Here is a 16,628-nt window from a genome sequence, read left to right as displayed (position 1 = left end):
GAAACAAGGAAGGGATGCTAGGAAAAAAAAAATCAAGATTATCCCCCAGAGAAGGCAAATGCCTCTGGGAAAACGAAAAGCAGCCAGCAGAAAGCAATCACCAGGGACGGCAATGAGCCAACAGAAAAACAAGAGGAACACAGGAAACACACACATGGCACGGAAAAAATCATGCATCCACATGCCCATGAGGCAAGCCTGTTAGAGCAGCAGCCGCAACAAACTATAAGAACACTTAAGCCATTACAGAATGAAATCAACTTAATTTGCCACAATTGCAACCGTTAGCCAAAGTGAGAGGCAGCACCAGCAGGCAGTGCCGTCTGAACACAGGCAGACAGCTTTACATATGCCTGAAGGGAGGCACTGAGATTTCCATCGGGCACAGAAGAGTGAAAAGCAGCTGCCAACACAAGCATCGGGGGCAATATTCTATGCCCACATTTGCTTTGACAAGGAAGACCGGAAAACTAAATGTGTGGTCCGCTTATTGGCCCTACACAAGCATCATGGTTTTAAGGGTGTTTGCAATGTGGAGCTCTTTTTTTCTCAGTGAAAAAAATGGCAAAATAAAACCACAGCCATCCATCTCCTTGGTGCAAAGAGAAATCACCTTCATTTGCACACATACCCTATTTCCAAACCTCATTTGAAGACAGATGTGAATTAACAGGTGTTGGTCTTTACGGATTTGGTGGCAGAGAAGAGCACCCAGAAAGTTCCAAGGCAACCATCCTGCATCCATAAACACAAACAAGCCTACAGCTGCCTCCACTCCACAGAAGTACCCTCCCGCTCAACACAGGAGAAAACAGCTCATTGTTTGTTAAGTCTCTCACTACTGCGAGCTTTCTCTCCAATTATCTGTCTCCATAGAAATCTGAGAAGCATTCTCGGGCTCATCAGCACGTCCCTCCCCTACACAGCTCTGAGCAGCGGATCTGTGCACGACCAACCTGTGTGGAAAATGACAGTGCTTTTCCTGAGCCCCGAAGGAAGCCGGAGGTTTCGCAGCAGTCCTTTGGCAGTGAGGCGGACGTGGATGGTGGACAAGGAGAACTTGGGAGACAACAACATGTCTTCAGAGCAAGTGGGGGGACTTCGCAGGGAACGCAGGTTCCAGGGACCATCACATGCTGTCTTCTTTCTAACTCAGGACTCTCCCAGGCCAAGAGATACAGCCAAAGAAAAACAAGCCTACATTGCTCAGGTCAAGCCACCCAGAGGAAAAAGAAAGCCAGAGCTAGTTATCCCGGGGCTCCAGGCTTCCTTTTGCACTCCCAGATGTAGCTAAAAACAATGCCCTGCGTCTGAGCAAGAGCTGCGAGGAGCAGGTCCGGAAGCAAGCAGCCTGAGTTACATCACACTGTACATGCCATGGGTTGTTGTGGTTCCCTTCAGGGATGGGAAAGGGGAGGAGAAAGTGGGTGGTCTCTGGAGCTTTATGTAACAGCCAATCATGTCGCAGATCCAGCCACTCTTGGAGTGGAGTTAAGGGAAATTAACTGCCTTGTATGCCTAACGTCTGTTTATTACTAGGCAAAAGAATAAGATGTTCACTAAAGCAATCTGAATTGACTCAACCTTCTTAATGGCACAGGTTCACATTATCACTGCTATGCATTTTCCAGGTATTTTACCTATTAGAGTTATATGTAAACCTGATTGCTTGGATTAAAAACAAGCAAACAAACCAAAACCTCCAAGCAACAGCCACTTCCAGTCTTTCACAAAGAACCTGCCTTGTTAGGCAGTGACAGGTTGTCAAAGCGGAAGCTCTAGTTCTCACGGGTTAAGGACCTCATGAAACGTGAAAGGTTAGTGCAGTTTCCTGTACCAGGTCTGTTCCTAAGAATAAGTAAATAAGACAGAAAAACTTAAACCCTAAGCCACTCATTAAATGCTGTTGAAACTGACAAGAAGCAATTATCCTTTTAAAAGCCCTTCCTAATATTACCTAAATATTACCTAAGCAAACAAAAGCCCTTCCTACACAGCATCCGGGAGTTGAAGACGACAGAGGACAAGAGGGAAGGGAGACTAGCGAGACTCATTCTCCTCACTTGTACCACACACCCCATCATGTCAGAGAACATCATCAAAACCAGTAATCCCCAGAGGGTCCTTGTGGGGATGAATGAACACATCTACACCCCATCATGTCAGAGGACATCAGCAAAACCAGTAACCCCCAGTGGGGATGAATGAACACACCTACACCCCATCAATCTCCTAAGTGAACCACATCCATGGCAACAGAAGAACCAATCACCAAGGACTTAAGAGTCAAAGAACCAGACCTTTAATTGGCATTTTCCTGTATTATATCACAGGTTATTATTTTTAAAAATTCTAAACCCTTTCCCCAAATTCTGAATTATTTTTAAAAAACTGCTATCATTGTGCTATCAAAAAACATGTTTCAAAAACCCAAGATATCAGTGATCATCAAAATTATAAACTGAATGATAAATAAAATATTATTATTACAAATAGATATAACACCATCCATATAGTCAAGGGTGTGGGGGCTTTGTCTCTGGGTAGGTTTGGTTTAGGGGAGGTTGTTAACAGTAAACTCTAAATTGTCCTGTTAAAGGAAAATCCATTAGCTTACACCACCCAAAGGAAGACGTAAGCAACCCACTCGTCAGTTATATTCATTAAACGTTTTATTTTAAGAAGAAGCTGGAGAAATGGCTGTTCCTCCAAAGGACCCATGTTCAGTTCCCAGCACCCACACAGTAGCTCAGAAATGTAACTCCAGTTCCAAGGGATCCAATCCAAGGCCTTCTCTGGCATTTTTCAGACATCCTTCATGCATCTGGTGCACAGTCATGCGTGCAAGCAAAACACCTAGACACATAAAATAGGACAAAAGGACTTTAACTACACTAGCATTAAGCTCTCTCTCACATATGAACTATTAGCCCCTCCCCCCTAAACGCAGCAAGAACCTGAAATAAAAGAAATAATGTCACTGGAAAGGAAAACCCAAGTCAAATGTAGCTGTTTGTAAAATGCCCCCATATAAAATGCCTGCACACGAAGAGTCCAAGCTTGCTTATAACAAGCCTCAAACTGCTCAGTTTCAATTCTTTCCCAAACACCACCTGCCCCCTGGTGGCCAGCTAGCATAAGTGCAAAGAAAAAAAGATGCCGGGTGTTATTTTGTAGTTTTAGAGGATCAGCAAAAAGCTCAGCCAAGACGACAGGAAAAGCAAAGTTTGGTACTTAAAGATGGGACAATTTATAAGGATTAAACTTTAGTTGACTTTTGTTGGTGGTGGTGGGGTTTTGGGTTTGTTTCGGGGGGGCTTTATTTTTTGAACAGCAAATCTCTTAACTGCTGAGCCATCTCCCTAGACTTCATTCTTCCTCACCCCCCCCCCCCCCCAATTTAAAGAATCCTGAAAAGCAATAAATAAGAGTCTCGTCCTAGGTGCATTCTGGTCATGTATGCCCTCAGGCTGTGCTCTATGCAACGACTCCTAAATCTACACTCCTGTGCAGTGGGTACATCCTATTCTTTATTCGTCATCCATAGATAATCACATAAAAGAAAAAAAAAACAGGCCAAGCAGAAAGTGCACAGTTCCAAGTCATTTTGTTTCTTAGCTGTACATATTTTTCCCAGTCTAAGCTTTTTGTGTTCATCTTCTATCACTGTAGCAAGAACACACACTCTACCCTCCACAAATTTTAAAAGCATGTTCCTGTTAACTATGCCACAACTACGTGCGTTGTAACAGTGCTGTAACAATATCTTAACCTTTCCTAACGGAATCTAACAGCAACTTCCCACTTCTTGGCGAGCACCTTCCGGGTGCCCAGAAAGCCTTTCTCCTGCTATGATGCTGACTACTTTAGATACTGAATGTGAGCAAAGTCAGCAAGGTTCCCCCTCTCTTTTGTGCACTGTACGCCTGTGCATTTGGTGCCTAGGAATGATGCACGGGCCACGGTGTACACGGCAAAGGCAGAGGACAACCCTCAAGGGTCAGCCTCTGACATCCGTTGTTAGAGCCAGGTTTTTTCTTTCTGCTGTGTGGGCCAGGCTACCTGAGCCACGAGTTTGCAGAGATTCTTCTGTGTCGCTTCCCATCTCCCCATTTGAGTGCTCAGATTACAGATGCTCACAGGACAAGTCCTGATACCCACAACAAGCCATCTCTCCTCAGCATCATTTCCTTTGCAGGTACTGTGAAGAGCATTCCATTGTACGGATATAGTACATACTTTTTCCCTACACAGACATTCAAGCTGTTCTTACATCCAAGTCACTGGGGATGATGCCGCATTTCACTTTGGTAGAGCAGCCCTCATTGGGCATATGACTTGCAGGCAGTCCCTTCCGTCTTGCAGGCCACCAACCATGCAACTGTCTGTCTGTCTGTCCCCATGCTCTGCAGAGGTTTGCGTTTGGGATCGTCTCACTTGTCCAGGTTTGCTCGTCTCATGTTTCTAGTATCAAGCCAAGAAACCACGACCAGCGACAAAGCCACGAACGCCTTCTCCTTTCATTTCCTAAGCACTTTTCAGTTTCAAGCTTTCTCTTAATGTATTTTGAGCTGTTTCCTGTGTATGAGGCGAGATTTACTTCGGCCGTACACATCTGGCTCTCCTCACACTGTAGTTCTCCTACTGGATGTTTTTGGAAGTTTTGTCAAAGCTCAGTGGACTGTATGTCCACGGGTTTATTTCTGGACTGTCCCATGGCATTGGTCTCTGTATTTAACTTTGCGCCAACCCACTCTTTTACTTACAAACCGATAGACTGGAAAGCAAGAGTTATGATGTTTCCAGCTTTGTTTTCCCCACAAGCTTGTTTTTGGCCCTTTTGGGGGTCTTATCTGGTTCCTCATGAATTTCACAGACTTTTTTTCATAGTCAAAAAAATATGCAATGAGGATTTGATAGAAGTGTCTTAGACAATAGGCCCATATAACGTCCACTATGGTGATGGCTCTGCTCTGTCTTGCTAATTTTCAAGAGTGCTACAAAGAACAAGTGTTGTAATGTCCATTTTGACCAAACAAAGCTCCAATCATGTGCGATCATTATTAATCTTTCCTATTACACCTGTGTTCCAGGAAAAGCCTTCTCTAGTCAGGTATATATTTGTGGCACTTTTATTGGTCTCTACATTTAAAACCTTTCTGTCTGAAATACGTTCATATGACCTGTGTGAAGAGACTCACTAAAATGATTCATTCTTCCTAATGTGAAGCACTAAAATTTTCAGATAGCTAAAGGGTGTCTGCCCTTTCAGCATAAGGGCAAAGTCGAGATCGTCACCTTTTCAATAAGGAAAAGACGGCAGGCACACAGTGGTGTGGCAGCATCGCGTCACCTCCCCAGAGCAGGTCTGCCACCCTCAACCACCGCGCGACACGGGAGAAAGGAGAGGCAGAACGCCGCAGGCTATATTTATGAAATGGCGCAGAAAGAACAGGTGTTTCCACTTCCAGGGCAGACATCATGGCACCTGACAGGGATGGCATATAAAACAGAGAACTGGATAAACCCAACTTGGATGCCTATGGTATCCCAAACAACTCCCATGAGTTTTGGAACCACGGTAATAATAGCATGATGTGGTGTGTGACATTTTCATCATAAACAGCGAGCATGTTTTATTTAGAGATAATGTTGCCTAGAATCTCACAGTGTCATAGCCTTTAAATAAATCACAACAGCTAGTCCCCCATGAAGGTGGTTCATAACTTTTGGTGGGTTTTCTCACTTGCTTTGATGATTTCACGAACTTGACGCCTGGGAGGGGGGTCACCTCTAAAATATCCACAAAAAGTGAAAGGAGAGCTGCCAACCTTGTCAGCCCTAGCAGCAGGATTAGCTACCGTCTGAGAACCTGGGATGAAAACATTCTACACGGTCAAAATGATTCCCGCACTGGGATCTATCTGCTGAATGTTCTCATGCTGCCAAAGGAGAAACTCGAGCTCTGGAGGGGCTTAGCAAGTAGCCACAGTCAGGCCACAAATAGGAAGTGAAGAACTAAGCTTTTCACCAACGCCCAAGCCTCTCAAGGTCATTCTCATCTGTCCCTTTCTGTCTTCTGAGGTAATGGAATTTCTTTAACTGTTAAACCGAAATAATGACAGAACATTTCAGATGTGGTGAAGATGATATTTCATCTGTCTCCCCCCCCAAAAAAAAATATTAAATAGAGGCTGGAGAGAGCTCTCATAGGTTAGAGCAAACCCTACCCTTCAAAGGACCAGGGTTCAGTTCCTAGAACCTACACGGTGGCTCTTGAATGTTTGTCACTCCAGATCCAGAGGATCTGATATCATCTCCTGGCTTTCCAGGGCCCTGTGTGCATGTGGTGCACTGACAAACATCCAGGCGAAACACACGGAAGATAAAAAAGTAAATCTGAGCTTGACCAGAACGTGGTCGGCGCTTTTACGTTGTGGATCATACCAGAATCTAGTATGAAGCTTTGTGAAAAGAATGTGGGGATCCGAGGAACTACAGTGTGCATGGGCTTTAGTTTACTAATACCCTCTTAAAGAATATGTCACAAGAAAATCACGAAGATGATAGTGAAACAGTTCACAATGGAATCATGATGAATGTGATCTATAGAACCAACTCAAACACCCAAGAGGCTACTTGTTACCGCACACGCACCGGGTAACTCATTGAAACTGATCTCTGTGTGGTGTGTGACAAGACGGGATTTCAATATTTACAAGCATTTTTACTTCAAAGGCCACACAGCACGGCAGTGTTTACTCTTTAGGCTTGAGCTAGTTTTAGGTCAGCCTTGAGCTGTGAAAATAACTAACCACTGTGCTTAACCCTGGGGAGAAGCACATGGCTCACAACTGCGTCCTGTGTTGGCTCTATGAAAGCCTGGATGTCAGCTAGTTTACAGGCTGCAGCGTGGCCTTTCTTTTCTCTGGTTTTCTGCTCTGTGTGCAGTGGGCCTAGAAGCCGCATGAGTGCACTGTAATATAAAACAAGAACATGTAGGTAGTTCACGGCTGACTGCATAAAGCCCTGCATGTCACATGTGGGAATTTCAACGAATACATTTTATAAAATCTATGGCTCCACAAAAGACAGTAATCAGACTCTCAATGTGGTTCAATGTGTAAGTTGTAGGCCACCTTAGAGATCTATGTCTGAACAAGGGGACTTGGAGGGGTTTAGGGAGAGCCAGGAAAATGGAAAGACGCCAAGCTAATACAAGGGGTTAAAAAGTAAATCTTAAGACAATTTTACAATTAAAGATGATTCAGTTTGAAAATAACATTCATATTTGGAGAGCTGTCTTTTATTTTACAAAAAATCATTTTAAGCTAAACGTATCCATATAATAAAGTGTGCTCTTCTTGGGTTAGAAGGCTCAGTTGTGCTTCCCCAGCGCCCATGTCACATATGCAATTGACACCGTGAAGCCTGAATTCTGAGTTGCGAGCATACCAGTAAAGTCATTATAAATAAATTCCAGTATGTTTAATTATTACTTTTCAAATAAAAAGACTTTTATCATTCATGCTTAAAATGGTCACTTGCCTGAATTAAAAGCTGTAAATAGACTTTTTCTCGAAGGACCTAGAAAGTGAAAGAAACATAAAGCACATGTTTTACTGGAAATAATACTATGCATGACTCAAGCCATTTTGTAAATACGAGTGGTTTCGTTTTGTTTTTTTTTTCAAAAGCCCTCCATTAGCCTGTAAATTTTAGGTTACAGCTAACCACTGAGAAAATCCCAAGATGCAAACAATTTTATCAAGCATCCTTCAAATATAGATGTTATTAACAAATGAGATATTTACAATATTAAGAGTGATATGCATTAATCAAGAACAAAGTATCCGTTTTCAAAAGGACAAGGCATGGTGTATTTTGCAGTCAAGGAAAAGTTCATTTACAGTTTAGTTCACTTATTATTTACTCTCGCATATCTGAATCCTGGGCCCCACAGACTAGGAGAATGCTCAGCACCGAGCTGCACCCTGGGCAGGAGAGACATCGTTTAGCAATACGGAACGCATATGTTTGCCTATTCTACTGCATATAGGAAACAGGCTATACTTTGTGAAAGAGGGCTGCTGATGTACACCTTCCCAAGGGGCTGGGAAGAAGAAATACCCTGGAGCTTCTTCTCCAGACTGATGCAATATAAAATGCAGCCAGGAACCAAACAGGAAAATACTAGCAGAGCTAGAAATGCCTGTGCTTGACATCAAACCGTTGCCAAGTGAATAGCCATCTGTAGATGACTGGTCAGGACTGCCATAGTCCATCTGCGGAACTTTAAAGAGATGATAATCGCTTAAAAGTATGTAGCCATCATAAATGGAACACACCGGCTCCCTCTCAGATAAAGCCTCTATGAGACACCTGCAGACTCAGTGCAGGCCTTTTAAAACACTGGTTTGCCCGGTTTTGCAGTTATCGGTGGGGCCTCTGGTTGTCCTCTGAATGTCACCTCAGGATCAAAACTCCATCACAGGGTTTACTTTTAGTTACTATTGGGGATAGTGTGGAGATTAAAAATCATGATTTTAAAAAAAAACATGGTCTATTAATGCCATCCTAGCAGGGGGGCATCTGATGCCTCAGAGCTGTATATAAGACAAATAAGAACCTAATGGCACAACGAATAACCTACCTCTAACCAGGACTCGCCCAACCCCATATTTTTGTTCATTTTTCCCCTTCAACCCAGTAGAAATTTAAAAAAAAAAACATTGCTAAATGTAGACCAGGTCAGTAACCTCAAGCTATCACATGATCTTTTACATATATGTCAGCATACATACACTCAAAGTTGAAACCACTGTGCTCACTTTCCTTGAAACAAAACAAAACAAAGAACACCACATTTATATGCAGAGGAAACTGAGAGGGGATGCCGTGGTGGCTGCTGGCTGCTTTTCCAATTTTCTGAAATAAACATGGGTCTCATTTATTCTTCCAGGTAGACAAGCATTCCAGGAGCAATGAGCAGAGCTCGTCATGCTCTCGGCTGTGACAGGGCTGCCTGGATGCGCTGCAGGCTAAGAATACATAGATACAACACACCGCACTCTCTCTTAGTGCCCACCGCGATGGCAAAGTAAATGGCAAGATCTTCAGAAACAAACGGCCGAGAGAAAAGGGAAACAGGGTAGCAGGTGACAGACATGAACCGTAGGCACAGACAGGAAACGGGCCATGCTCCTGTCTCTTGCTGTCACCTCGGGGCTCATCCTAGAACAACTGAACGCTAGTTTTATTTGTTAGCTTATCCAGGCATCTTCCATTCTACCGGCTGATTTCTGGGGTTTGTTTTATTTCTTATTTTTTTGTGAATTCGGGGTGTTTTGCCTGAACGTGGGTCTGTGTGCATGCGGGCACAAGAGATAGAGCAAGCACAGCATCAGGTGCCCTGAAACTGGAGATACAGGTGACTGTTAGCCACTGTATGGGTGCTGGGAACTGCACCTGAGTCTTTTGCAAGACCAGTCAGTGCTTTTCACGACTGAGCCATCTCTCTAGCCCCTACCTGCTGTTTTTCATTATTGAATTTACCTGTAGAATTTGCAGATTCTTGGAACAATGGCAACTCGTTATTAAAATGTCCTTACTCAATGGGCATTTAAGCATATAATTGTTACAAGTACCATAAATGTACTTGTCAAAGTTTAACTTCCCAAAAGCCACACAGTTTTAAATTTTTTTTAATTTTCTTTTCTTCACAATGAAGACAATACCTTTTGGAGGAGTTTTGAGCAAGTGTGCATGAACTCTGGGCACCAAAGGCTTCAGATATAAGGATCCTGATCCATTCTGAAATGCTTGTTTGGGAGGTTTCTCTTCATACTTGATGACAGCATTACCACCTATAACAAAACATAAACACATAAACACATGTTCCCCATACTTATTCCAAAGAGACTACAATATGACAACAATTACTGAGTGTCAAGATTTCAGAGATAGTTTCTGGCCTAAAGTATGCGAAATAAGTGCTGTCCTCAGAATGCAAAAACGTACATTTCATTTTGTTTCCTCACATAGTCAAAGTTTATGTCCATGTCCAGCTTGGTTTTTATCTCAGGTAGAAGATAAACGGTGACCCATACTGTGTAACAAACACACCTAATGTATACACAAGAAAGTATCCCTCTCCATGAAAACAATACAGATTGTAAGGAGCTGATGTTAAAAAAAAAAAATAGACAAAATCTTCAGTGGCTTCAAAGATAAGATCTGGTCTACAAGAAGCTGCATTGAGAAGTAAAACTACCAGCATATCCACCCCGTTACAAAGGTATACAGCCTCAAAGTGAAATAAAAACATAAAGAGACTCTCACCTACATAGTGAAAATCATCTATATGAAAACACAAAATCTCTTCGCCACTTCCAGTCCCGATCTTTTATTTTCTCGAAGAAATGGTCAACGCATAATTCTAGGCATCCAGTTCTATCCTGCCACTCAACACATAAGTCATAACTTTTTTTGGGTATAGAATGTTCCACATGAATGTGTGTCACCAGGTGCAGGAGCCCTGTGAGCATCTCTGTATCATTTCAATTTTAGTATATGCACCTTGAAGCAGGATGGTTGACTGACTTTGACCCTTTTCCTGGCCTAGGAAAGGGTGATACTTTTCTCTTGCTCACAAACAAATTATTAATGTGAAGTCAACATGAAGTTTTTCAGTAGGCTAAATGACCTCAATCCCCACCAACAATGCTCACACACGTCAGATGCTCTCCAGGTCCTCACATGGTATCTGTACACTGAGCCATCTGTTAGCTCACCTATGCCCAGATAACGTTCCTAATATTAGATCGGAACCAACCTGCCCTCCCGCTGGCAAGCTTCTGCCCAGTTTCTGTCCTGCTTTTCAATTCTCACTTTGCCCAGAACCTACAGAGTGGAACTTTCCAAACTTGGCAGGATGCTAATGGACAAGGCGGTATATCATTCAGCTTAACATTCTAAAGGACATATGGTGGGCAGGGCAGGGGTCAGTACCAATATTTCACGACAAGTGGGCACTGGATTTCAGTAGGTGCTCAACTGACTTGAATCCAATCAGAGAAGTCCCTTTTGTTTTAACAATTGGATTTCAGACTTGCTTTTATCTTGGAGCAACTTTGATTCTACTCAGCAACAAATTAAGCTATTTGTTCCAACTTTGAACCAAATTCAGTTCAATTTATGAACAGGAGATAAGATTTTCCACAATGCTGGATGCATGCCTCACCTTTCTGAGATTTAGACACAAAGATCCGCTGCTTACAAAACTTCCTGAAGGAATTTCTCACTGAAGAGAAGGACATGATTCTTATGAGGCCCGAGACCCCTGACTGCTGGCCTCACAGAACAGTAGATGCTGTTCTGGAAATAAAACTAGCTTGGTGCTAACTCTCGAAGGTTCACTATGACAACGGATTCAGTCAACTTTGGGACACAACAGAGTCAAAATTCATGTCAGCAACAAAATATGCTAGCCTCAGACACAAATATACATGTCAACATTCTTACATATACTTATATATTTATATACGTGTGTATGGCAAATATTCACATTTCATGATTATCCATTGTCTGAACTCTGACTTTACCGGATGGAATAAGCCAAACATACTTGCACGACCTAACATGTACGTATTCTCTCAATTCTCCAAGCCCTTTACTGTTGGCTGGTACATTACTTCCCAATAAATTCCAGCCTGGAAGGTTAAGTGCTACTCTGAGGCAGGAAGCCCTTGAAGTGTGTCTTCTATCTTCTACTCAGCGGCTAGCACGGTAATTGGAATAGTTTCTAATGATCTCCTCATCCAGAGCTGTCCTATTTTCATGTCCTCCTTTGTCAGAAGTGTTTGCTTATGCTACAACAGACTTTTCTGGAATCCTTATTTTCCTTTCCCCATCCCAGGGTGTGTTCAAGTGGACTCAAAAGTGAAGATGACAAAACCTAAGAAGAGAAGGCAGCGACTGTTTCATAAAAATCTAAGCAGACGCAGCAATCATCCTACTAAGCAAAAGAGCTTCTCACTGGTCCCAGAGTTGACTTGCGAACTAACATTTCTTACTACATTCTGGCGTCTAAGTTGAAAAGAGTTTTTGTTTTCTTGAACAACATGTATCGGCACAGAGACAACACTTTGCTCTCTTCTGAAATTCTCTGTGAATCATCTTAATGCTCCCCACTGTGCCAGATTATCTGCCTACCTTCGCTTGAAATCAAATCACTCAAGCCCAAGTTTCTAAATGTTCAAAAGCAACACTCATTTAACTTTGTAATCACAAGACTGTCTCATACACACTATACAAAGATACTAAAAGAACAAAGATTAATAAAAGGGTGTGCACACTAACATGTCTTGTGACCCGGAGTCAGTGCCACACACTGCCCAGCTTGATCCTTTGCCTGTGCCAGACATCACTAGTCAAACACCAACCTTTTCCTCTGAACCTGGAGGTAGCCTGAGAAAGGATCAACTCTATAGGTTCTTATCAACTTTCTAGTATTGACAATACTCACTAACCGTTCTTGCCACAAGAAAAACAAAACTGAGGATCGGGAAGAGTCATCCTTCTGCCCACTTGGTCAGCTGAGCAAAACAAAGTGCTTTTCTTCCAAATCATGTGGCATCCTCGTACCTCGTACTGCAGTGAAGAAAAGGAACCAGAGGCACACTGCTAGAAGGATGCTGAGGATGGTCCAGCACTTCCTTCTCACTCATCAGATTCAAGAACTGATGCTAAACGATGATTGTACAACTCACCATGAGTCAATAGAGACCTGAATGAGTCCCAGGTGAGTGCCCACTGCTATAGATCACTGTCTGTCAGCTAGGCTGCCACCAGGGTGGAAGAGAGGGTGGCCCATTTCTTTAGCTAATCCTTCTGATCTATTACTGACAGAGTGCAAATAGCTTTAGTTTGCATCTCTGCCATTGCCCCATGCCATCTGTCTCTCAAAAATAAACATGCTTTTGTGGCCAAAGGAAAAGAGGAAGGAAATCTCTTGTCTTCATAGCCCTGCTCACGTGGCAAAACTACTTTCTCAAGACCTACTACCAAATTGCACAATGATCTGTCATTTGTCATAGAAACTACTGTGCGATCTTTACACTAATATCCAAAGGTCATTATTTTTTGCTTTAATGTTTTTCTATGCACTCATTAAACAGCAAAAACACTGCTAAACTCCCAGATACTATAAGTTCCTTATACCTCTTCGTTCAACCCATTTATAACTTGGTAACATCGTTTCTAAAGATCCCCAAGGACCAAGGACTGGATGCCAGTTTCCCAACAACACTATGGTTCTCTATGAAGTTCTTAACTGATGCCACTAACAACACATACCAAAGAGAAAGCAAGCAAAGGAAGCGAGCACCACCCTTGAAAAGGCTCCAGTGTTGAAGCTGACTAGAGTCATGATCTCCAGCAAAAGATTAAATTCTTTCCTAATGTGACCCACCTCCCTCCATATCAGCAGCAAGACAATTTTGGCTGAAAAGGATTTTTTATATGTTAAGGTAGCTTTTTAAAAGCACATATACATTTAAAACTTTCATATGAGTCATATATTAATTGTAACTAAAGAAGACAACTAACAAATCTCATGCTTTCATTTAAATTCTAAAGATTTTTCTACATTTGCACAACTGCCAGTTATATATGCAAAACCTACAAAAATTAAATCAAATAGTGTTTGGTAATAGGATAAAATCATACCAAGAATACTGATAAGCTGAATTATAATTTAAGTCCCCACATACAGAAAACACACAATAAAATTCATTCCCAACAGACCCTTTCCCATCTTAAACATACATAAATACAACCAAGAAACAGTACAGTCAATATAAATTCCAGGTCACAAAGCTAACAACCAAGAGGTCCTAAAACCAATTTATTTAATAAAAATTAAAGCATGCTTACAAAGCAAAGAATCAAATGAGAAATCGTCGACCTACTTCTTTTCCTAGTAAGCGTGGCTAACAAAGGAATTATACAAAGGCTGTAGGATCCCACGACCAGCAGTGCCAATAAGGTAGCATCATACTGCTTTTCTGAGCCAGCCGGGGGTGTGAGGGTAGAATTGATAAAGCTCTTTGAAGAAATATCAGTTTCTGTACAACTGCGAAATCCTCCGGGTATAGTCATTTAAAAGGATCGAAGCAGGCTCAGGCAGGGAGAGCTGCAGCCATGTTCACGCTCGCATCCCTCATGCTTGCTCTCAGTGAATTAGGATGGGGAGGGGGGGAACTGTAAGCTGCCAGGCACTACACAGAACAGATTAACCGGGCTAGCAAATCAGACTAAGAAAGGGACTCACTGATGTGAATGCTTAATCTGTATGAGGGACACACGGCCACTAGACGGGCTCTGTGGGTGCATGGTAAACCCTTTTGTTACAGGACAAAAAGGAAAGACAAAAGCATTTCGCAGCCTCCCGGGGAGGGTCAGACATGCTACTCCTGGATGGACGGTGGCCAGATCAACATGGCTGTTCAGTGGGAAATGCTGGGTATGATAGTAAGGAATGTGTCTGCTCCAAGCGTCACAAAGTCCACTGTTATGGCTTTTAGGGCTCGTGGGGATTCTGTCTGGATAGTTTGTTTTTTAAAATTTCTGCTGTAGGACAAAGAAGTCTACATGGGAGACTACTGTAGAATAATACACATGTGAGTCACCTTTTCACATTCAGAGAATTAGCTGTTGTTGTATGCAACCCCTCTGGGCTTTGCCCCACCACTTTAAAATCCCAAACAATAGGCAGACAATAATCCTGTTTAAATTTAATCAGTCTATTCTAGCATTTGTCAAGAGCCTCCATGCAGCTCCTTACATGCCTATGAGACCAGCTGCTGCATTAAGGGACCTGTTTGAAACGTGTCCTTTGTCGTTAACTCAATGCCTATTGTCATACGCCATTCTGCCACATACTTGCTGTGTGACTTTGGACCTGTAATGCAATCTCTGAGCCTCAATTAGTCTCAATTACTAGAAGACCAAAGTAATAACCAAAGGTATTGGGGTGCAGGAAGAAAATAGTAAATCGTGTATGGTAGCCATGTGATGCTGTTCAGCACACAAGAGGTTCAACGACTTTGTTCCAATTTCTTCACCAAAAAAAAAGAAAGAAAAGACATGGATTTGTTGCTAAAGCAAAGAGCTCTCATTTCTGACACTCACAAACATACACACTATCTTTCTCATCTGCTTCTTATTAATGATGAAATGACATTTCTCTGTACCCTGCAGTCTCCCCCCCCCCCCCCCCCCCGCCCCATACCCACTGCCACCCTGGGCACAGCAGGCCCTCCAAAACTGTCTTAGCTAATTCACGAACTGTTTTGTGAGGAAATTTAAGGGGAAAAGAGAAAAAGGCACAAGAAGAAAAAACAAAACAAAAAGCACTTTTCCGAATACAGCTGCTGAATGAAAGAGCGCTGGGCTCGTTTGCCCACTTGACAGGCAGAAAACAGAATTTACGGAAACTTTGAGTATTTCCCTGAGTTTAAACGATTTACGATATAAATAATCTGTACCTCACTTGGAACCAGCATCTAAAGTAAGAGATTACAAAGCACTTCTCCAAGACAGTCTTTCACAAACCAAACCAAACCGCGGTGATGGTTTTTCCACTTTCCAGTTGGACCACAAGAGCCCCAGCTGCTATCCTTTTGCAAACAGCCCCCACACAATCATCACATCAATTTAAATAACATACTTTAAGATCCCTTATACAGCAGGTCCCATGGACATGTAGCCTGGACGTTCATCCCAAGAAATCTCTTCCTAAGAACTTGTCTTTCTGCCAGACTTTGGAGCAATTACTAAGAATTAATGTGCAAACTTCCCACTAAGCAACAGACACAAAAGCAGTTTGCCCGTTAGCTTTGCCTGCGACAACTGTCTCAACAACCCACAAAGTGTGACATTAGTCTGACTTACAGTTATGACTGTGGGCACTCAGATCCTCGTGGGTGCTGGCCACTGACCAGGAGCTTCCTACCCTGTGCATCGAAGATGCTTGGGGGATAGGAAGTGGTCTAGGCGAATTCATCCCAGAAGTGCGGCTTTCAAGAACAGAAGTTTTCCTTGGGATTTAAAAAAAAAAAAGAAAGAAAGAAAGAAAAAAAAAAAACAATTTTCTACTGCTATCCACTGTGAAAGCTGGTGCTTGAAGCTTGAACACTCAAACTTCTACAAGGACTACGGAATCAGAATGCAGAATGAACGCAACACCACGCTGCTTCAGATGAAAGAAGGAAGCTCTGCACACACTTACTTCCTCTGAATTATTCAGGAGCAGAGGACAGAAGCAATTAAGCTGCGAGAAATGTGGCTGAAAGCCTCTAACCTGGAGTAACTCACACAGCAGAAGAACCATTCAGGAAGGAGACTTGTGGAAAAATCGTCATCAAAGTAGAAGTAGAAGTGAACTGGAATGCTACCCCTCATCTTCACATTAAGACAAGCAAGTGCACACATGAGGTAGCCACAATAAAAAAGAAACAGATGAAAATTGAAAAGCACTCAAAACAGAAACAAAAATGCAGTTGGGGAAATTTTCTATTAAATAAAAATGCCTAGAGTTGAACAGCAGGGGGCGCACGCTCACCCTT

General features: G+C 42.5%; 1 protein-coding gene across 6 annotated transcripts in view; it reads right to left on the bottom strand.

Annotated features, from left to right (window-relative positions):
- Mtus1 (microtubule associated scaffold protein 1) overlaps positions 1-16,628 on the bottom strand; it is a 139,914-nt gene that overhangs the window by 57,016 nt on the left and 66,270 nt on the right. For 3 of the 6 annotated variants that reach the window (XM_041644445.1, XM_041644443.1, XM_041644444.1), the window contains exons 4-5: positions 9,738-9,866; positions 7,549-7,587 (exon numbers count right to left, since the gene is read on the bottom strand). In XM_041644445.1, coding sequence (XP_041500379.1) covers positions 7,549-7,587; positions 9,738-9,866 — 168 coding nt within the window. Of the gene's footprint in view, positions 1-956; positions 1,356-7,548; positions 7,588-9,737; positions 9,867-13,970; positions 14,176-16,628 lie in introns of those variants that run through there. The other 3 variants (XM_041644447.1, XM_041644446.1, XM_041644448.1) reach the window with 3 other exon arrangements.

This window comes from Microtus oregoni, unplaced genomic scaffold (genome assembly GCF_018167655.1).
Source record: "Microtus oregoni isolate MIOR12 unplaced genomic scaffold, Mior012 000096F_ref0000112, whole genome shotgun sequence".
Taxonomy (NCBI): Eukaryota; Metazoa; Chordata; class Mammalia; order Rodentia; family Cricetidae; genus Microtus; species Microtus oregoni.
The sequence above is the reverse complement of the archived record's forward strand: the minus strand, read 5'-3'. Positions and strand labels throughout refer to the sequence as shown.